Below are 22,403 nucleotides of genomic sequence, written 5' to 3' on the forward strand. Positions count from 1 at the left end.
CCGCAAGGAAAGAACACCTGAGCAGTATGCTCAGCATCTTGCAGAAACATAAATACATAAATTACAGGTTTATTCATCCGATATCAGACATGTTCACGGGCACAGCACAGCATCATAGACGGGGCAGCCCCAAGACACCCAGCATAGGACCTGGGGCAGGACCTTGGTGGGCACCTTGCACGGCGCCATTGTCCATCTGCCCAGCCGGGGGGCTCCACCCTGGGGGTCAGGCAAGAACTGGGGGATGCGGACGCCCGCATTTGCCCACACGACCTTCCCACTGACCCCAGCCTCCCTTCCTCGCGCTGAAAGGTGTCAAGCTGTGGGCCGGAAACTGCGCTGTGAAGATGGGCTGCAGAAGAAATTCCTTCAAAGGTGTCGAACTGCGGGCCAGAAACTGCACTGTGAAGATGGGCTGCAGAAGAAATTCCTTCATAAAAATCTTCCATGAACACACGAACACCCAGGATGCTCGCCGTCACTTCGGAGACACCCCGCAGGCAACAAGGGGTCTTGACGGTCACTCGAGCCTCTGGCTTTGAGGATGGGGACGGCAGGCCATGGGCAACACAGGGCCACCCATGCTACTATAAATCAACTCACTTTTAAATTAAATTCGTCCTCGTCCGCTCAGCTCCGACGGGCAGGTGGCCTCCATCTCCACAAGGCCATGCACACGAATGGCTTCTTCGGCCCATTCCTGGTAGGTTCTGGAATCCCAAGGGCAGGCCGCTTCCTGCAAGTCCTCGCCGTGGGGCTGGCCCAGAAAGCCACGCTCTCCCACATATCCCCCAGGAGAGACGGGGTCTAGACTCGGTCACACAACTAGAAAAATGTGACCACAAAAACGCTTTTCATGAGTATGGGTTTTTTTTTTTCCTTTTGGTTCAAAAAAAAACATCGCAGTCTCTCCGGTATATAAAACTGGTGATATTCGATAAAAATACAAACTTCACCTTCACAAAACAACACAACACACACGCACACACGTTTCTGTGGCACACACATGAAGCGTAACACCTTACCAAAAATAAAGAATTTAGGTTCCGTTGGAGCACCGGGGGCCTCAGGGAGCAACCTCACCGGCCGCGCGGGAAAACTCCCTCCCACAGCGAGGGCCACGGGCTCCGGGGAGGCGACTCGGGGGCGGTGTTCGATGGGCTCACGCAGTTCTCTCAAACTGGCTTAAATCAAAAAGGAAAACGAAACAGGGCGAGGGAGGAACACGAGAAGCCAGAAACATGTAGGAAAGGATGCAGAGGCGGGTATATACCATGTTTATTTTAATACAGCTCATTCGTTCGCATCTCGCTCAGGAGAGACCGTCCCACTGTCCTGACCATCACAGCAGCCTGGTGTTACCGGCGTAAATGCCATCCAAGAAAGGATTAAAAAAAAAAAAAAAAAAAAAGCTAGGCAAAGAGTAAAAAGGAAAGCTTAATAATCACTTTATGGTGTAAAAAAAAAAATCCACTTAAGGCTCTCAGGAAGGTTTCTGTATAGACTTAACACTACAGCAAGGAGATGCGGTTTCTGAGACACTCCTGGCTCCTGCGTGCCGTCGGCATCCATCCGGAGTCGTCCTGAAAGTGGGCTCCGTGTCCTCGGCAAAAGCACCTGTGACCACCCTGGACCAGACAGACGTCCAGTCCGCCGAGACGCCGGCGGCTTCCATCCCGCGGGGCGCCCTCCGCTCCGGCAACCGTTGAGATATTTTGTGAGTCAGTTTGTGTGCGCGCTCTCTCTCTCTCTCTCTCTCTTTTTTTTTGGACAAGGAAGCTTCTCATTGTTCCGCAGAGTGCTACAATACTCGCTTTGATGTCACATTAAACAAACGTATACTGTCTCTTTGTTCTCCAGGGTGCGCACGGAGACAGTTTTCACGGAGGAGAACAAAGACCGCACGCTGGCAATGAGCACCGTACATAGTAGTTCAGGAATGTAACACGCCATGTACATCCGTGTCCCGGGGAAGGGCTGCTGGCTCATCCTCACCTCACATCTGCAGGGAGAGGGGAGAGGCAGAAATGAGAGGCGGGGCCTCGAGCACGCGCACCGCACGCACCACCGTGTGGACAGCAAGCGGAGCAAAACGTTTAACCCATCCAACATGCGTGCATGTACACGCCCACACACACACATAAAGTGAGACAGATCTTAGGATTTGAGGTCTTCGTGAATTTTCTCAAATCAAATACACCTCATTACCCTTTCTGTAACATCCTGCCCAGAATTAGAACCAGGCTCTTGGGATCTCAGAGCAAGCCCCATTCTCCCATTGTACAGATGGGGGAAACTGAGGCCCAGAAACATTCTTTTGCCTTTTTCCTCACCTTCCTCTTTCTTCCAGCCTAGAGCTTGATATGATTTCTGGCGCTCTGGCAGCTACCTTGGGCCATGAGGCAAATCTGAGGATGGATGCTGCCAGGCCCTCTGACCAGGCAGATCTCCACTGAGCTCTGAGCTAAGAGCAGCTCTTCCCCATCCTACGTCACCTGTCCACTGGTCATTCCAACATTCACACCCCCACACGCCAGAGCCTGAGTCCTAGCAAGGCCTGGGGGAACAGGGATGCCTGCCTCTCACTTTGGCCCACGGGTGCCAGAGCCCAGTGGTCTGTAGACTGGATGCACAGGCAGGCACAAAACTGCCCCCTGCACCACACCCCTGGGTGTGGGATAGCAAAAGCCAAGGCTGAGCCATTGTTTTGGGGCTGCTCCAGGGACCCATCCGCATGGACCTTTCCTCCCCAGAGGATACTCTTGAGTGGACCTGACCCACGGGCCTCAAAAGCTCCTGACATGGCAGCTCTCTGCACTCACATGCTGCCCAACCAGAGCTGGGCTCTCTGAATTGTGTCTCTGAGAATTCTGCTCCCAACCATTTGTTTTGGAGGCCATGGGCTCCCACAGGCCCAGAGGCCAGGACCAGGCTGTCCAGAGCCAGAGAGGCCAACACCGAGGACCGGGACGGCTTGAAACTGCCTCCTCTGTGATGACTGTGGTTGCCCAAATCCCATTCTCTTCTAGGAAGTAGTGTGTCTCTCTAAGTCTATGCTTCCTGGGCCCCCTGGGGCTGAAGGGCAGGAGTGAGCTCAAAGCAAAAGTCACTGAGTGGGGAGGCCAGCCCGGTGGCGCAAGCAGTTAAGTGTACGCACTCCGCTGCGGCAGCCTGGTGTTCGCCAGTTCAGATCCCGGGCTCGCACCGACTCACCGCTTGGCAAGCCACACTGTGGTGGCGTCCCATATAAAGTAGAGGAAGATGGGCACAGATGTTAGCCCAGGGCCAGTCTTCCTCAGCAAAAAGAGGATTGGCAGATGTTAGTTCAGGGCCGATCTTCCTCACAAAAAAAAAAAAAACTTCACTGAGTGGGATTTCTCTACAAGGGTTCTTTCGCCCTTCTCTCCACCTGACTCCTTTTCCCAGCCTGGAGTGTAGATGTGATTTCTGGAGCTTTAGCAGCCATCTCGGGACATGTGGCAACTCTGAGGATGGACACCACCAGCCCTGGATGGAAGAGGGTCCCTGATGATACCTTGAGACTGCCACACCTGCTCTGGTCTGTGGCTTTACTTAAGTCATGAATGTCTACCTCAGTTCAACCCTTGTTTCTGAGGTGTTCCTAGCAGCCCAACACAATTTCCAAACAGCAGCCAACAGCCCTTACATTTAGAAAGCATTTTCAGATGGGATCTACTCAGCCTCCAGCAACCCTGAACTGTAATCCCTGCCAGCCTCAGTTTCTTCATCTGTCCAATGGGTGGGTAACCCGCCCGAGGTGACCCCAGCTGGAAAACGGCAGAGCCACCCCTGCTGCTCAGAAAACCCAAATCACTCCGTTCCCGTGGCCTCCACCTCCCCAGTCAGCGACAGAGACCGAAGCCAGAGCAGGCGCTCCGGGGCAGACGCGAGCCGTGGGTCAGGCTTCCCGTGGGCGGGAGGGAACGGAGCAAGGAGACCACAGCCCAGCCCAACACCGAAGCCCGCAGCGCGATCAAGGCCAATCAGGGCCGCCTCTGGCCGTGGGGGTGATTCTCTGCGTGATCGGTCATCGCGCCTCCCGCCCGCGGGGCTGCAGCCCACCGCGGGCAGCGCCTACCTGGTCAGCCGCCTTAGGTGGGTTTTAACCTCTTTCTTTTCCGTTTTTTACCTGACTCCCTGCGCCTTCCTGTTAACAGAAGGGCGGGAGCGTGAACAGCCCGAGGGAGGGCCGTCGGGTGAAACCGGGCAATAAATACCTGAGCTGTTTGTCTTTCTGAAGAAACCTCGATTAGCTGGCACAGACACACTTCCTGGTCCCCTCGCGCTGGCCCGAGGCAGCGGGTCACAACGCAGCGCTGCTCGCGGGCAAAGTCTGCCCGGCGCGGGGAGGCCAAGACCCCGACCGGCAGCGTTGCACCCCACACCCACCTGCCCAGCGGGGTGGGCCGTCCTGGGCCACTTCTCACCTCCCTACCCAAGCGCCTGCCCGCTGCGGCTTGAACCTCTCTCCCACCAGACCGTGGGCGGCAGCATCCGCCCCAGCAGGTCCCCGGGCCTAGCCAGCAGGCCGCCCACCGACCTCGCCGCAGCCCCAGACCCCACTGCCCCAGAGACCCCTCCCGGCCCCGAGCCCCGCTCACCTGTCTCCTCCTCCCGGTGGCCAGGGGTCGGGCCGGCGGCAGTGCACGTGCACTCCAGGTGCTCCTCCAGCCTCACCTGCACCTCCTTTAACTTTGGCTTCTTCCTCACGTACTCCACCTTGGCCACCTGCCCGAGAAAACAGGCCCGCGTGAACCCCGCGGCCACGCCCCGCACGGTCATGGGGCCCCACCCAGGCCGCGAGCAAGGCCCGGGCAGCCTGACCTCTGACCTCTTCCCGGTGGGAAAGGCAGCGCTTGTGTCTGGTCCCATTTTAACTTATAATGAACCCAAAAGGCTCCCCGCTGCGGAAGGAGGTCTGAGGGCCGTGCCTCCAGGCGGGAGCTCCGAGGATGGGGCGGCGAGGGGAGGCATCTGCTTCCACGTTTGGGGGTCATCGGGGCGATGGGAAGTTTTCCAAAGTGAACTGATGGTTAGAGAAGAGAGAAAGCCATGGCTGAGGAACCGGGCTGCTGCAGCTGTGCGCGGCTCGTGGCATGTGACCCTGGCATCACCCTCCCTCCTGCCTGTCCTACTCAAGGCCCAAGGAGGAACACACGTGGCCCCGAGGGCCCACAGGGAGGCTGTTGGGGTCAGAACGTGGACTCCGGTCTGTTATGGACTCCAGATGAGGCCACGCTGGCCACACAAGGAATCTCTTCCCCAAAGTGGCCAGGCCAGGCCCACAGCCACCCCATAGCCTTGGTCCCAGGTGCAAGGCCTTCTTATGGCCTCCAGGCCACAGCTCTCCTTGGACCAGAGGAAGCTGGCCTTCTCAGACACGTGGGCATGGACCCCAGACCATCCCAGAAGGAGGAGCTTGGGGGACCCAGAGCTGAGCAGTGGCTCCTCTTCAGTCACGTGAAGCCACCACTGCCGGTCCACGGGCCTCACCAGCCCGAAATCTCTGGGCACAAAACCACAGTACAGTGAACCCACCCCCACACGCACTTCCCAGGGAGGAAATGGCCGGGTCCACCCCCAAAGAGGCCCAACACTGTCCAGGGAGCAGAGAAATCAAATCCCCACGGACCTCAGGTCAGGTTCCCGGGGAGCCGGCTTATTCTGTCCCAGGGACACAGCTCCACCCTCCACACACCCACATGCAAACACACACCCTATCCTGGGAACTAACTCCACACACACACACGCACATGCCTGGCATCCGTGGACACTTAACACACGACCACAGGGAGCACTGTCAGTGGCCGTATGCTGAGCTGCAGACCCACGTGCCCTCCTGCACTTCATCCGTTAATGGACGACACACTTCTCCGGTGGCCCCAATGGGCCCCTCTCCCCACACACCCGCAGCCTGTGCTGTGGTCCCTGTCGGGGAACTCGTCCCAGGCCCCATGGAGCTGGGCGCACGGCAGATGCTCCATCTGTGCCAACACTCAGGCCCGGCCCAGCCCTGTAGCCTCACCCGGGTCCTAGGTCCCGGGGACAGCCCCCAGGGATACCCACTTCACCCCCCCCGGGGGAAACTGAGGCAGAAGGGGGACAGAGCCCACCCAGGTTACACTCCGAGCACATGGAGGTGCTGGGGAAGCCTGGCTCATGGTCCAGAGCTGGGAGGGGGTGAACAAGACCCCAGGCCAAGAGCCCGAGGACAGTCGGAGGGGGAGGAAGGAGGGAGGACTGTTCTCTAAGCTCCTTTGCGGAGCAGGGGCCTGGAGTCCAGAAGCCAGAGGAACCCCAGGAAACGGGGTCAGCCCTGCACCCTGGCGTTGGGCTGCCCACCCCACGGAGCAGCCAGTCCTGAGGCTCGCCCACTCCCAGCGGTGGCTGCTCGTCCAGTCCCAGCCATGGTTGCTCGGCCACATTAATGGTTAACCCACGGTGCAAAGGGTGCCGGGCGCCCGGCGGCTGTGTGAAGAGGTACGCGGCCTGGGGTGTGAACGCAGACAGCCAGGTATGAGCTCAGAGGGGAGGGCAGAGCTGGGCCAGGTGTGGGGCCGGGCCTGGGAGGTTTCCTGGTCAAGACTCGGGAAAGAGAGGCCTCGGGCAGGAGCAGCCGCAGGAAGGGGTCTGTTCCCCAGGGCACCTGCCACTGGAGGAGACCTGAGACACGGCCACCACTCCACCTGCCGGGGGACCACGAGCCTGAGAGAGGGGCGTCCGCAGGCTGTGCAGGCAGAAAGCCTCCCCCTTCCCATCTGCAAAATGGGAACCTGGTCATACCCACCCAGTAACGGGGGCCCGGGCTCCCTCCTGCCTCTGCAGAGGCCGGCTGCCTCGTCCCCTCCCCTCCCCTGGGGCCCAAGCAGGTGGGACAGGGGCCAGCCCCACACTGGCCACAGCTCCTGGCTCTGAGCGCCCTCCACACGCCACTTCCTACCTCCCTCAGGCTCTGTTGGGGGCTGGGGCACTGGGGCACGTGGGGGTCTGCGGGGTGCAGGCCAGGCAGTTGTCCTGCTCGCGGCCCTGGCCCTCTGGACGGCACAGCCTCTTTGGTCAACAAGCCTCACCTAGTTTCCTGTGAGGACAGATACGAGGACCCGGGCTCAGGCGAGACAGCCGGACTCCTGGGCAGAGAGGGGGACTTATTGTCCACCCAGACAGCCAGCCAGCGGGGAGGTGGATGCGGCAGACACCCCGCCCCTCGTCCACGGTCCCCACGGCGCAGCGCACGCCACACTGGCCACTCCAGTCTGGAACCCACTTTCTCTTCAGACGGGCCCATTTTTATCAAAGAAAAACAAACAGCAGTCTACAATTGCACCTGCTCCTGGGTATGCGAGGATTCCGGGCTGTTCCGCCACCTCTGTCTGGCAGGAAAGTGCTGCATTTTTCCCCCCCGAAACGTGCCATGAATGTTAAATTCTCAGAAGCGTCCTCCATGCCAGCCAAGTCCACAGGACGAGACGCTCCCTCCTCAGGACCCTGTTCCCGGCGCCTCAGCCCCCAGACCCCCCTGGACACGTCCCTCCCCTCCTGCCCCGTTTGCCTCTCGGGGTGTCTGGGCTGCACCTTACGAACCAGACATTCCCACCACAGAGTCTGCCCACACCAGGAAAACCCACCCGAGATATGACCCAGTGAGGCCGTCACCCCCTCTAGACAAGAGACACCGAGCACAGGAGATAAGTGAGTCCCTGCTGCCCCCCAGTCCCCAGCTGGGCAGAGGCGTGTCTGCACGGTCCCCCCAGGTTACGGCCAACCATTCCGGAGTCCAGGCAGGGGTCACCCGCGATAAACACCAGCATTTCCTGGACCCCATGTTCCAGCCACTGACGCCACAGCCACCCTGTGAGGGCACAGTGGTGGCCCGTTTACAGATGGGGAAACTGAGGCAGCATGGACAAGCCTGCTTCTTTGCTGGAAGGAGGCCTGGACTTGGAGACAGCAGAAGCCCTGAGCTCGTCCCTCAACCAGGGTACTTCCCGAGTCAAGGAAATCCGTCCTGTGGGGCGTGGCAGCTCCAGAGCCCATATCCCGACATGTGTCCCCTCCCCAGCCCCCCACACCCATGTAGAACCGAAGCTAACGCCCGGTCATGGAGACAGACCTCAGGCCTCCTCCTCCTGCCCAGCTAGAGGCCAATGGCATGGAGAAGAGTGACCCCAGGCTCCGGGGCATGCAGCCGCATGGGCAGTGCCCCGGGGGCCGGGTCCAGCTTCCCAGACCCAAGGCGGTGGCTTCTCTGACCTGCTGGGGCTTCCCCACGCAGACAAAGGGCAGCCCTGCCCCCTGGGAGAGATTCACAGACCCCTGACACCAGACCCACACCACCAGAGCCACTGCTCTCCCCCAGGGCCCCTGAACTGGACCCCCGATGGCTGATGGGGCCCCGTTGGGACCTCCCACCCAAGGCGCCTCCTCTCAACTCAATCATAGGGCGCAGAGCCCAGCCTGGGTCCCCCAAGTGGACACACCCACATCCACCTTCCCGAAGCCTGCTCGGTGTAGCAAAGCAAAGCCGAGCCAACCCCTGGACACGGCCGCAGAGCTGGGTCCTGACCTCTGGGGACCTGGGGGGCTGACCAAGTCAGTTTACTGACCAACGCCCAAGGGTGCCCTGAAACAGAACAGGGGCCCCAAACTTCCAACGCCCACAGCTTCTCTGCAGGGAGAGGCTGCAGGGTTATGGGCAGCGAGATGGCTGTGCAGAGCCGCTCCCTCACCCTGACCCAGTGCAGGGCCAGGCAGGCGTGTGGACACCAGCAGAGTCACGGCCCCACCGTCTACACCCAATCCCACCCCTCTTCCAACCCCGACGCTTAGGTCTGGGGGCGGGTGACAGCCCGTACTGGGGGCAGAGGAAGGTCATGCTTGGCCCCCTGGAGCAGATGCCACGCTGACCACAGTGAGCCGAGCGTAGGATGTTGGCCATCAGGGCCTGTGGGGGTGCCAGGCCCCCAGCAGATACTCCCCATCCAGCTACGCCCGAGGGTGGGTCCCAGAGGACAGAGGAGAGCCCCGCCCCAGGCCACCATCAAGGGAGGTGCCGTCCAGGCCAGGACAGGCTGGGGAGCCACACACCCCCACTGCCCAGCTACTAGGGTCCCCGACTCCCAGCACCCATCACACAGGCGCAGGGTCTGAGATTCCTCAGGGCCCGTCTCCCTGCTCTGCCTCAGCCCCAAAGGGAGTGGGAACGGCTTCCCGGCCAGGCATGGGGGGCCAGGCTGGCCTCCACAATGGGCCTCCTGTTCCCACGGACCTTTTGTCCCCTCTCTGCCAGAACCCCAGGGTCTGGGGCCGGATGTTTTCCTGCCAACCCTCTGCTGGGTGGACAGCGACAGAGAGCTGCCCTCCCCAAGGAGGAGGAGGCAAGCCCGGGTCTGAGGAGGGCGGACGCCAGACGTGGAACCAGCCGCCTGGGCTCCAGCTGCAGGACCAGGCCCCTCTGTCCCCCGGGCTGACCTCAACCCCATCCGGGCAGATGAAGGCCCCAGGGCCTGTGCCCAAGGCAGAGATGGGCCACTGCTCCCAGGAGGGGCCGTCCCACCCTCCCTCCCACGGGCCTGGCTGGAGCCTCCGGACCCCGCCCACCTGTGCAGGGTGGACCGGGGGAGAGGGTGGGGTCACTGTCCATCCCAGGACCAGATGTTCCCTGGTCCTCACACCAGGGGAAGCAGGAGTGGGAACAGCGGGGGTTCCCCAGAGACTCCATTCCAGCACCCTGTACCTCTGAGAGCCCCCAACTGGGACACTCAAGGACAGCCCTGAGTGCCCAGCGCCCATCTGTGGACCATCTCGCTTCCCCCCAACCCCCAGAGAGAAAGACCTCAGGCTCCCGGATTCCTGGGGCACATAACACCCCCCACACACCACAAGTGGGGATATCAGACCCAGAGGAGGCAGAGGCTGCGGAGACCTTGTGGGCAGGCAGGGCAGTCTCGGTGCGAATGCACGGGGCTCGTCCCCTCGGGCCTCAGTTTCCTCCTCTGACAAAGTGGCAGGGTGGTAGGGGTGGGGGAAGTGGGGGTGCAGAGCTGGGTGCCGCACCCGGGCTGGGGGCCTGACCACGCAGAGTCTGGAGGCCCAAGTCTGGCCCCTGAGGCCCAAGCAGCCTCACACAGGAGCCAGCGCCCCAGCAGGCAGCCCGGGGAGCCGGTTCAGGGGAGTGTCCGCCCTGGAGAGACGGCGCAGTAAGCCGTGGAATTTGCTTACTCAATACGCAGAGCCGAGAGCCGAGGGCCAAGGACCAAGTCCCCGAGGTCGAGTCCAGTCCCAGCTACAGGTCTAAAGTGCTTTTCGTGTGAGCAGTGGCCCGGCCAGCCCCACGGTCCTGCAGTGAGAGTTTCCTCCCCTGCTCCCTGCTCAGGGGCCAACATGGAGTGGCCAGGAGCCACGGTGGGGCGCAGGGGATGTGGGATAATTTCTAGTCAAGAGATGACCTCGAATGCGCCCCCAGAACTGAAACTCTCATTCCAGGAGAAATGGACCTGCCTGTGATAGGAGGCCTGGTTGAGATGGGGACAGGCCCGCTCCACGTGACAGGCGTGCTGTGGACCGAGTCCACACCCCCCAGGGTCAGGTGGGACCACCCAGAGCCAGTTTCTAAGAAGGGTAGGCCTTCCCCCAAGTCAGGGAGCCCCCAGAACTCTCCAGCCTCAGCCATGTGTCGGAGAAGCCAGGAGGCACCTGGAGACCTGTCCTCCCACCACGTCTTCTGAAAACAGAAGACAGGCACCCAGACAGGGGCTGAGCCCTCAGAGGCAGGAAAATACCCCCAAGGAGGACGGCCAGCTGCCCCGCCCCAGACACGGAGTCACTGTCTTCAGACCCATGTGACAGCTGAGGTCAGAGGGGAGCAGACCCAGGCCCTGAGAGAAGCTTCCAGATCCCACTGTGTCCACCCAGAGTGACCTGAAGAAGGAGAATCTTCCCTAGGGACCGAGGCGAGAGAACAGGAGCCCCACACATATAATGTGAGCATGACCTCCTGCACCCCCAGTGCAGTCCATGGGGCTCACCCGCAGCCCCTGCCTGGGAGACGGCTCTGTGGCCAGTGACCAGCTATGTGCTCGCCCCTGGGTGACCACAGGCGGGCGGCGGTGATGGCCAACCCAAGCCATCCGTCTCGAGGGTCTCCGGGCAAAGCACACCTTCCCAAAACGAGGGGAGGGCGCCTGGCCTCACAGCCCAGCCCCAGGACCTCAGCACCCACAGAAGCTTCTGGAGAACCACTCCACCAACACACACATCCCAGTGGAAGGGACGTGCCCTCCCCGATTTATTGACACGGGACAGTGGTCCACCCAGCACCCCCTTGTCTCCCACTCCAAGGGGACCCCACGCTCTGGCCATGACCACAGCCTCCACGAAAGCGCCTGCGAGAACCCACCAGGGCTGGGACAAGGGGACGCCAGGCAGCTCCCAACTGAGAGGTGGACACCATGCGAGATCCGTCGGCTAGAGAACAGCCTGTGTCAGAAGATGGCTTCCTTCGCGGCCCCTTGAAACCGCCATTTCACGCAAGAGGCGGCGTGTGGTCGTCCCCCCAAATAGCAGACGAAGACCCACATCTCGGCTCCAGCGCTGCCCACCCTGCACCCCGGGCCCCCTCCCCCTCCTGCTCCTCCCCCCCACACCCCCAGACCTCACGTCCCCATCGGGGAAAGGGGAGCCCCAGTGCTCGGCCATCACATCAGCCGTGCGGGGGCCAGGACTCACCTTGACGCTGCGGTGGTGGACACGGGAGGGCTGGCACTTGACGCTGCTGGTGTTGCAGCAGCCGGTGCAGCGCTTCACCTCCACACACGGCGGCCAGATCAGGAAGTTGGCAGACGTGGGGTCCACCTGGCTCCGAGGTATCTCGTAAATGACCGTCCTCGTCTTGCAGACCGCGGGGATGGCCTCCTCTGCAGGACAAGAGCTGCGGTGAACGCGGAGGCCACTCTCCGTCTCCCGTCAGTACCCGTGCCTCCTCTGCGACCCCCCAGGGCTGCAGCAGCTCCAAGGGGCGGGCCTGGGGAACACTGGGAGCCCAGCCCGGACGGCGGCGTCCCTACGCGGCTGCTGCTTCCTCCAATGTGACATGTGTCACAAGACCTGGGCCCAGCAAAGGCAGGAAGATACCCCTGACCCCACAGGGTGCAGCTAGCATGAGCCCCAGGGCCAGGGGAGGGCATTGCTGCCAAGACTCAAGTGGGGGAGCCCGAGTCTCCTCCATCAAGGCCTAGGGAGCTGCTGGGGCTAGTGGACGATGGGGAGAAGCAGGGAAACTGAGGCCAGAAGCCCTGAGAGTAAGATGCCAGCCCCATAGCTGGGTGGACACACCAGGACACAACCCCGCCTACCGCTGCGTCCCCAGGGCCAGGCCCTGCTCTAGGCAGGGGTGAAACCCACACGAGAGCCGGTCACTACCTCCAGGGCTCAGAACCCCCGACCCCCAGGCACAGCTGTTCAGGGTCCCTACTGTCAGGGCTGGCGTGCGGTGGCTCCTGTGAAGCGAGGCAGCCACAGGAAGGCCTGCACAGTAGACACAGGACACAGGACGTGGACACAGACATGGGACAGACACAAGACACAGACAAGGACACGTACATAAGACACAGAGGTCACAGACAGGGACACAGACACAGACAAGGACATGGACACAGCCCCAACTCCCCAGCCCTGCAGGCCGGAGACCTGCACAGCGAAGGTCACCTAGAGGCCGCCCCGCCAGCCGGGAGGGCCGCCTCCAAAGAGGAACTACCTTTGTCTTCTGCTCTGCTCTCCTCAGCACAGGCCGGTCCACCCAGCCCGAAGCCCTGAACTCCACGTGGACGCCAGGGTGTGACTGACGGACGAGAAACCCACCCTGGGACGCGGGCGCATGAACTTGCTCCCCACACGCTGCCTTCCTAGGCCACGCCAGCCTCCAGGACCTGCTGGGCATTGTGCAATGGCCACCTGGCAACATCCAGCCATGGACACTGTCCAACGAGAGGCCCTGCTGCCCAGACACGCACCCAGGAAGCCCAGCCAGCAGGCTAAGGGGCCACCCACTGGGGCTGCTGCCCCAGCAACACCACGGGGCCTGCACCCCAGAGCACGGAGCTGGGGGAGCCTCCACTGGGAACAGAGGGCCCGGCACTGCCCCAACACACACGCCCGACAGCCTCTGACACACACCAAGGCTCACACAGGGCGGGGCCTTCCCTCTGCAGACGAGAGCAAGAGCCTGAAAAGAAATCTAAGGACCAGACAGTCCAGGCTTCGCCCCAAGGCCAGGGAATGGTGTCAGCCTCTCTGTCCCCTCCTGCACGTGCATGAGATGACCTCCCGAGGACCCTGAGAGACAGGCGAGCATGCGCATCCTCGGGGGCCTGGGAACACCTGGAGAAGGGGACACACTGGTCGCCCAAGAACATCTCACCAAACAACACCGGCTGGGTGCTGGACGTCTGGCCGCCCCGCGGAGGAGGGGGCTCCACTCACAGCGCCCAGCCCAGTACTGCCAGGTGGGAGGGGACTGGGGAACCTGGCCAGCGGGAGCCAGAAGGCAGAGCCAGGGAGACAAGCCCTCAGAGAAGCAGGCCAGGCCCCATAGAGGATTCTGCAGCCCTGGCCAGGGTGCTCAGCCTCTGAGATTAGTCTGAAGGACGTGAAATGTATGGCCCTGACAGCAAACCGCAACTGGGGAGGGCCCGCTCGCCCTATCTGGGAATTGTGTGCCCACATACCATGCCCAAAGGGAGCAGCTATAAAATCCATCTTCTTGGAGAAACTGAAGCTCAGACGGGGTAGTCACTCACCCCAGGTCACACAGAGAGACCCAGGCAGCTTCAAGACACAGGCGGGACCCCAGATGGCATGGGACTGGGTGGGCCACACCCCCCAGCTGCACCCCAGGGCAAGAAACCACAGGCCAGGACCTCCTCAGAGCCGAGCCTGAGGCCCGGAGACCCCACTAGCTCGTCCTTCCTCCCGGGGGTCAGACAGACATGGGGATACTCTCAAGAGGGAACAAGAATCATAACTCCCCCAACCCCGGGGCCCAGGTGGAGCCAAGGAGCTGAGTATGAGCAGCTGCGGGCAGGGGCGGGGCGTCTGCCGGCAGTCCACCAGGCGCAGCTAGTAGCCGGGAGCCCTCAGAGCTCCGCGTTATGAACTAGAAATTAAACACGACCACGCTTTCCAGCGAGGCCTCCTCGAGAGCAGGCCCCAACAAGACCGGGCACTTAAGGAATTTATGATGGCTCTCCTCTCCTGGAAACTCTTGGCCCCGGCCAGGCCTGCAGCGAGAAGCAGGCGGGCTGGGGCAGAGGAGGGGGAGGGGGGAGGCCTCCGGAGACGGCAGGCGGCCAGAGCTGAAGGCGCTGGGGCCCCTGAGCAGGCCGGCCGTGCCTTTGTTTGACGGGGGAAGGGACGGCTCCCCTGAGGCCACAGTGGGGGAGCAGCCAGCTCCCCCAGAGCCCCGCCCATGCCCCAGAACTCACCGATGCTCCTTTTCCTCCGAATGGGCACAGGCCGCTTCTCGGGTGCATGCTTGGTGGCGTGGCCCCCGTGGGCTCTCAGGCTGGTTTCCAAAGCATCCTCAGCCCCTACGGGGAGGAAGAGGAAATGGGCACCAGCCGGCCCACGCCTGCGTGGCACCCTTGGGGCCTGTCCACAGCACTGCCTACAGGTCAGCCCCACCTCCCTCCCTAACACAATAGGGTCCCCTGGGAGACCCTCCACTCCCACACGGGAGTTTCCAGCCGTGCAGAGGATGAAAGACGTTCCAAAATATCCCACCAACCCCTGTAGAGCCCAAACGGAGGTCTCTAGAACGTGGCGCCCTCGCTGCACCTCATAGCAAAGCTGCAGACCTGAAGCGAGGGGGCTGCAGGCAGGGGTCTCCCCTACGGCACCTCCTCTAAGGAAGCCAGAATGAGGAGGCCCCTGAGGCAGGCGGCGCTCTCTGTCTGTAAGACCCAGGACCAACAGGCCTGCTGCTCCCAGCCAGGCCCACCTCCCAGACAGGGCACCTCGGACAGCGGGCTGGACAGCGAGCAGACTGAAGGATGAGCAGAGGCTGTGGCTGCAGCTTTTCCGGGGCACATGCGTCCGTCTCCCTCTCTCCCTCCCGCTAAACCCACCTTTGATGGAGCAGCCTAACCTTTGAGGGGCATCAGGAGCAAGGCCAGACTGGCCGACAGCCAGAACCCACTCGTTCCTGAAGTTAGTCCACTCCGAGGGTGAGAGGCCCCGGGAAACGCAAGAGGGAAGCGTCACCTCCCATCCAGCGTACAGCGAGGGGGGAGCCACAGGACCGAGACCAGGTCCTGAGCCTGGCAAAGACAGAGACAGCTGGCAGAAAGCAGAGTGCAGCCGCTCAGGGATCTGAGAGCCGTGAGCCTGGAGGGAGGGGAGGCTTCTTGGTCACAGAGCAGCAGCCCTGAAGCTGAGATCAGAACTGGACCCTAGGCCCCCAGGCCAGCTACAGCCCCCCAGAGCACACACGTCCATCCTCTCCTTCCCCGTGCCCCAGACAGGCTAGGGAGTCCCGGCTCTCTTGGACTCCTAGAAGGAAAAGTGGCTGCCATCTGGCCCGATCAGCCCAATGGATGAAATGGGTCCCACCTGGCCTCCCCACCGTGGCCTCCAGACCAGTGGGCGGGTCTCTTCCCACTTCTCCCTTCCATCCCTGCCTCCCAGCAGATAACCAGGGCCAACAGGTCCAGAGAAGGCGCGCCCCACAGCCAGGAGCTCAGCAGCCACGCCAAGGTCCCATCTTGCCATTTGTTCTTCCTCAAGAAGCTCGAGTGGTGTCCTGGCCACCAGCCCAGCCCAGAGGCCCCTCCTCGGTGCCCGGCCCACCTAGGCCTCACCGACTGTCCACACCAACAAGTCTGAAAGCTGCACGTTGGAAACGGAAAACCACACATAAGGCGCGAACGGCGAAAGATGCGCTCCCAGAATCCCGAAGTCTGAGCAGAACCCAACTTTTCACTTAAAATGACTCAATGTTCCACTGCTACTAAGTTTTTTTTTTTGAGACCCAAAATAAGATCAGAACAGAGCTACTCATGCCATAAGAATTTCCCATCAACCAACTGTTACAAGAAGCATTTTTTCACGAAAAAGTGACATTCATGAGTCATGTCCTGGTGGTGGCCATGTTGCCATCGCCAAACCCAAGAGCAGCTGGTCCATTCTCTGCTCCTAAGAGGAAACTGAACAACCACCACACCGGCTACCATTTTCCGACGCCTTACTATAGCCAGGCATTAACCGCTCCACTCGTGGCTTAATCGTATCATGTGTGCAGGAGGTGCTGAGGACACTGGGCCCAAGACATGGGTAGGCAACAAGGACAGACGGAACCCGGGAGCCCAGGCTGCCTGTCTTCCCGCCCCAGCCCCTTGCCTGGCCTAGTAAATAGAAACAACAGCCCTCCCAATTTATCAACCAAGCTGAAATCTGAAACAGCAACTTGCTTTTGAGACAAGAGATGGAGAAGAAACAGCTCCTAGACAAACAAGCCCAGCCCTTGCCCCCCGATCAAGATGGGTGGTCAGTGAACCAGGCGCGACGACGCTGATGGGGGACACGGCCACGTGATTGATGCCGGTTGAGGAGTAACCCCGTGGTGACTTACAGAGGGCGCCCTGCAGGAATCAGGCCCTAAAACTGCTCTCGGGACAGTCAGTCAAGTGGTTTCTCCTGTGTCTTTCATGCACAGATGTCCGAACACAACTCAGGATGTGAGGAGCCCTACAGCCTCAGTGCTGGTGCTGCGTTAACCCAAGGGGATATTGACATATCTGTTACTCAATGACCACAGGCGGCCCGCCAGCCTGCCAGAGAACAAAGCTCCCAGTGAATGGTTTGTTCCCATCACACCTGACAAATAGGCCCCCAACTCCATAGCGACTGATCATTAAAAGACCACATGCTGACCTCTTGACCCCAATGTCACACGTGAAAAATCAACTACCCTTTACTCTGTACACGCTCTGGGAACTGGCCGAGCTCAGAGAGGTTTCCGGTGCTGGTCTAGGAACCCTCTGCCTCTGCCTCCAGCCACACAGCCTTGGAGCTGTGAGCTTGGTTTCCTCATCTATACAACGGGGGATGCAGCCCACCCATGGGTAGGATTCAGGTTCATACACTTCAACCACAAAGCTCCACCCACTCGAGGGAGGAGCTAGTCTGTTAAAAAGTCTCCTTTTGGCTTCCTGGGGCATTAACCTGACACCCTGGAAGGGCCCACCCTGGAGTTACAAAGAGGGATGAAGGAGGGAGGAGTCAGTCACACTGGGTTCCCGGCTCTAGCCCCCTCCACACGGATTCCAGATGGGCTTCTGGCTGGACCCAGTGTGGAGTCCAGGGCCTGGAGGGCCGAGAACTGCCCCCCAGCTGTTTATAGCCTCCCCCAGCATCAACTTTTCACTTCAGGAACGACAGGAGTCGAGACAAGGCCCCTATTACAAGCCATAGAAGCAACTGGGGCGGCTCCGCTGCTCAGGTGAGAGACCGCGGGCTCCTGGTTCTCAGCCTCCATGTCTGTGAAAGGGGGCTGGATCAGGAGCAAGGAGACCCACCTTGGGGTCTGTGTCACAAAGGGTCGCCCTAGGGGCAGGGCTAGTGAGCAAGGAAGATTCCTGAGGCCCCTCCTCTGTTCTCACCCCAAAGTTTCCCAGGCAGTGGGAGTCTCGCCCCGAGAATCATATTCAGTCTCTAAAACGTCTGACAGGTGGACAGGGGGCAGGTGACCCACTCTGTACTCTCTGGGACAGGAGAGAGACGAGCCCCCCTGGTCTTTTGTAAGGGAGAATCTGAAGCTATCCCGCGAACTGGCTGGGGCATCCTTGCTCCTGTTTGGACCCTCCCAAAGAGGCTCGGGGCCCAGCAGCCCCCAGGTCAGGAATGCAGTCCACACAACCCCACAGCTGCCAGGCTGAAAGCATTAATGGGTGGGGGCTGGGGGAGGCGGGGCGGCAGAGACCAGAATAAGAATGGGACCGGCAGAAGGTGAATGGCCCATTTCCCGGTGGCATCCCAAAGCCATCCCGCAAGGAGGCCGGGCCCTTCACAGGGCTCGCTTGGGCAAACCAAAAAAAAAACCCTGGAACCTTCTGGGGGAGACAGTCTCCCCACTTTTCCAAATCCATCAGGGACCAGCACAATGCAGGCGAGTATTTGCCTCAGCAAACCCAAGTTAAAACCTTCTCCCCAGGGCTACACAGCAAGAAGCCAGATCAGAATCCCCCCCTGGCCCAACTCTGATCTCCAAGTGAAATTCTACCCCCTTCCTGATAAGGATCAGCCCAAGGATTTCCTGGGTCAAGAAACTACAGAAACCGGCGGCCTTGCTAGAAAATGGTTTTGGCATGAAATGAAAATAGTCAGACCTCTCTCTCCACCACCATAATTAGGTACAAATTTCCAAATGACTAGACCATGTGATTTTACTGAATTCCCCCTCTGCCCCCCTACTTCGCAGTAGTTTGCAGTGAGAGAAAAATCTTCATTTCACTTAAAATTCTTCCAACCAACCCCAGCCGCCTCTACTTGCTGGGTTTGACAAGTTCATCTGGGGCCTCTTTCACCATCAACAGTAAGTTTTCCATGTGAGTATTTTCCTAGTTAAATCTCACACCCGAGTTCCCACCCACCAAGATGCGGGCCAGAATCCCTCTCTTCTGAAGGGGCTCCCTCTGGCCCAACCCCCAGCGCAGCCAACCTGGGTCCCAATCACTTCTGCCCACCCCGGGGCCAGTCCAACTCCGCAACGACGCTCAAGAGCTTCCAAACTCCGATTTACAAATAAACCGTTTTCTAAAGCGGCTCGGCTCCAGGGCCCGAGGGCGAGCCCCAAAATAGTCCCCAAACAGCAGATGTGTCCAAGGCGCGCCTTTTTATTGGCTCGTGAAAAGGGAAAGGCACGGGCCTCCTGCAACCACAAAGGCCCAGCCCCGCGGCAGGAGCCGGACGAGTCCGCAGCGACGACAGAGGGGCCCGACCCGGGGGCACTGGCTCCCCCCGCGCGCCCGCCCGCCGCGCGCCCGGGCCAGGGCTCTGCGCCCGGGGCCTGGGCTGGTCCCGCGCTCCTCCGGCCGAGGGCAGGCGCGGGCCGCACACCTGGCCGGGACGCCGGCGCCCTCTGCGGCTGAACTTTCTGTGACACACGAGGCATTTTCCTTAAATGCAAAAACAATCTCTGGGCGAGCGAGCAGCCCTCGGCCGCCGCCGGAGGAGAAAGCGGTGATTGGAAGAGAAACGCCTGACTCATCCGCCTGGGCTTTTATGGCCCGGGATTGGATTCTGACCTTTCGGTGCGCTTCTGCGCGGCGCCCGGCCCGGCCCGAATGCGGGAGGCGGCCGGGGCGCACTCACCGCCCGCCCGAGCCCTCCCCGCGCGCCAAGGGAAGGGGCGCGATTTACCTACGGAGTCTATCTCCAGGAGTCGCTGGAGGTCCCGGATGCTGTGGATCTGACTGCGCGCCAACCTCTCAATCACCTCGCGGGGGATCTCGGCTTCCTGCAAGCAGAGCCACACGGTCAGCGCCCCCAGAGCGCGCCTGGCCCCTGGGCCTAGGTGGCCCTCGACCCCGCCCCGGCCCGACCCACGCGGGCCCCTAGCGCGCAGACCGCCCGCCCCCCGCCAGGGCCCTGGAGGTGGAGGCTGGGGGTGGGGCTGGGTGAGACCCCAAATCCCCAGTCCCCATCCCTGTCTGCCCTTCGCAAAACGAAAGTCCTCCCCACTCCTATATTTCCAAGCCTGAGCCCCGCGCCCCCTGGGGTGTCGATTACGGGAGGTCTGGGGGCGGCGAGGGGCCCGGAGTTTCCGATTTAATAGTGAAATCGACATCGAGAAAGATCAAGTTGAAATGCGTCACGGATCGGCGACCAAAGTCACAGCGGCCCCAACACTTTAATCCAGCCAGGGGCTTAAATTTCACACCCCGGAATCCCGGGCCGAGCCTGCAGGGGAGAGGGTCTCTCCGGCTCACGCGCGCGCGCACACACTCACACCCACACTCACACACTCGCCCCACCCCGGGCTCCGGCCCAGCCGCGGCCCTAGCGCCGACCAAGACGCCCCAAATGCAGCCGGCGCTGGAGAGGCTGCTGGGGACGCGAGAGTTAAACATCCACCTCCCGCCGCTCCCCCGCCGTGCCCAGACCACCCCCACCGCCGGGCTCCCCCCGCTTCTTTCTGGTTTTTAAAGGGAGTCGGGGGTCGCCGGGGGGTCTCGGGCACCAAGTTCCCAGGACGGAAGCTGCAGAAAGTCATTCATCACCGCGGGGCTCCCGGGGATTCGGGATTTGTGATTGGGGGGTGGGGACGCCGGCGGTGGGAGGGCGCGGGCGCCTGGCCCGGCCCCGGCTCGCCTCACGCAGCCACCTGTAAGCAGGCCCGGAGCGGGCGGGACTGCGCGGGCCTGGGCGCCCCGCCGGGCCTGGGGACCGGGAACCGGGGGCTGTGGCCCCGCACTGCTCACCTCGCCTACGGGGGCTCCCGTCGCAGCTACCCTTACCTGCCTCTCGGCCGCTCTCCTCCCCTCCCCGGGCTCTGCCGGCTCTCACACACCCCCTTCCGCGCTCCCCGCACCCCGATACTGCATTGCACGCCGCGCCCCGGGTTCCCTCCCCAGAGAGGAGCCCGCGCCCCCCGAAGTTTCTCCCCACTCGTCCACCCCGCCGCTACTCCGTCCCTTCACGGCAAAGCGACGCAACACGCTGGAAACTCACCAGACACACTTAGGCATGGCAGAAAATAGAACCCAGTTGGGAAAATTTAAAAAACGACCACCCTGGCAGAAATCAAAACGCACTCTGCAGAGCCCGGGGCGCCCCGGCCAGTGGGCGGCCGCAGGGGGCGTGCGCCGGGGGAGTCGGAGAGGGGACGGGGCGCGGGGGTGGCACCCACCTCGGCCAGGGCATGGGCGAGGTATCCGCAGCCGAGAAGCAGCAGGCAAGCCCAGGTCCTCATCGCGTCCCGAGGCGCTGGCGGCTCGGCGGGGAGGCGAGGCCGCGGGGCGGGCGCTCCAGCCGGGCTCCTGTGGCGGCGAAATTCAGTACCATCCCTCAGGGAGCGCGGCCCGGAGGAGGGTGGCGCGGCGAGCAGGGAGCCGGAGGAGCGCGCCCGGCGCGAGCAGCGAGTGCGGAGAGGCAGGCAGCGCCAGCGAGAAGGAGGAGCAGGGAGTGCGCGCTCGCCGCGCCCGCCGCGCCGGGAGCCTCCTGGGCCGCCGGGTAGGGGGTGGGGACGGAAGGGGCGGAGGGCGGGGGCTGGGCCTCTTCCTTGGTGCGTTCCCGGTGCTGGCCGCCGCCGCGCTCGCTCCCCGGCGCTGTCTTTAGGAGCGACCCGGCCGGTAATTCTGCATATTTGCGGCCATCAGCCCCGAGAGGGACCCCGGAGCGAGGCTGGAGCCGCCGCCGCCGCACCACCCATCACCTGTCTGGACGCCCGGCCGGGCCCCGGCCGCGGGCTCGCGCTCTCCCCGCGGGCTGCGGGCTGCGGACGGTCCCCGGGCCCACCGCCGGCCCCGCGCTCGCCTCCGGCCTCCTCTCGCCGCCGCGCCCGGCCGAGCACGGCGCGGCCCAGCACGGCGCGGCCCGGCGGCCTGCGTGCGCCCCTCCGCGGCGCGCCCTCGGCTCCGGCGCCGCGCTCCGCCCTCCGCCGGCCCGAGCCGGGCAGCGCCCGCGGCCGCACGGGGCCTGGCCGCGCGGGCCTGAGGGCAGGCGCAGGGCCGCGCCGGAGCCGCTGCCACCGCCGGGAGACGAGGAGGAGAAGGAGGCGCGGGCAGGCCCGGCTCGCCGGAGTTGTGCGGGCTCCGCAGGGCGCGCGTGTGGAGCCGGCCGGCGGCGGGGAGGGGGTTATAGCGCCGCCGCCACCGCGCCCCTCCCCCGCCCCCTCCCCCTCGCCTCCCCCGGATTCCGGGCCCCGGACCCGCACCTCGGAAGCGCGCGGGGGCCGCAGGGGCCGGGCAGGGCCCGGCCGCCTCCGCCGCCGCCGCCGCAGTGAGCACACACACGCGCTCACGCGGGCAGTGAAATCCATGAAAGCGGCACCCGGCTCCGAGCACGGTCGCCGGGGCTCCGCGCGCCCCTCCCTCGAGCTTGCCCACCCCCCGTGCCAGCTGCAGTCCTGCGGCACCGGACGGGGAGGGGAGGAGGCCGCCGCAGAAGCTCCACCGTTGCCGGCTCGCCTCTCTCGGGCCTCAGCGGCGGCAGAGGGCAGCGCCCAGAGCTGCTACGCCAAAAAGGGCAAAAGCGGGCCGGCCCCCGCCCCCCGCCCCGGCTCTCAGGCCTCTTTCCACGATTCGCATTCAGGGCCCCTGCCTCCCCTTCTCCGTAAAAGGAGGGGAGTGAGTCTCCGGTGGGAGGTGGGGCGGGTCTAGGGGCGCGTCTGG

At 62.5% G+C, this 22,403-nt stretch overlaps 1 protein-coding gene across 8 annotated transcripts; it reads right to left on the bottom strand.

Moving 5' to 3' along the window:
* Positions 1-1,431: 1,431 nt before the first annotated feature.
* PDGFA (platelet derived growth factor subunit A) lies at positions 1,432-22,188 on the bottom strand. Of its 8 annotated transcripts, none has more exons than XM_087417425.1 (8): positions 21,947-22,188; positions 20,921-21,050; positions 19,432-19,528; positions 14,499-14,603; positions 11,746-11,933; positions 4,623-4,749; positions 4,100-4,168; positions 1,432-2,002 (listed from the first exon to the last, which is right to left on the bottom strand). In XM_087417425.1, the coding sequence occupies exons 2-7, from the start codon at positions 20,981-20,983 to the stop codon at positions 4,113-4,115; spliced, it is 636 nt and encodes a 211-aa protein (XP_087273551.1). In that variant the 5' UTR covers positions 20,984-21,050; positions 21,947-22,188; the 3' UTR covers positions 1,432-2,002; positions 4,100-4,112. The 8 variants fall into 8 exon arrangements, 6 of the variants coding, with proteins under 6 accessions (XP_087273551.1, XP_004440963.1, XP_087273548.1 ...); XM_004440906.3 differs by lacking the exon at positions 21,947-22,188 and adding an exon at positions 21,446-21,791; XM_087417422.1 differs by lacking the exons at positions 20,921-21,050; positions 21,947-22,188 and adding an exon at positions 20,033-20,306.
* Positions 22,189-22,403: the final 215 nt, after the last annotated feature.

Source organism: Ceratotherium simum, chromosome 26 (assembly GCF_057802395.1).
Source record: "Ceratotherium simum simum isolate JZ-2026a chromosome 26, ASM5780239v1, whole genome shotgun sequence".
NCBI classification, from domain to species: Eukaryota; Metazoa; Chordata; class Mammalia; order Perissodactyla; family Rhinocerotidae; genus Ceratotherium; species Ceratotherium simum.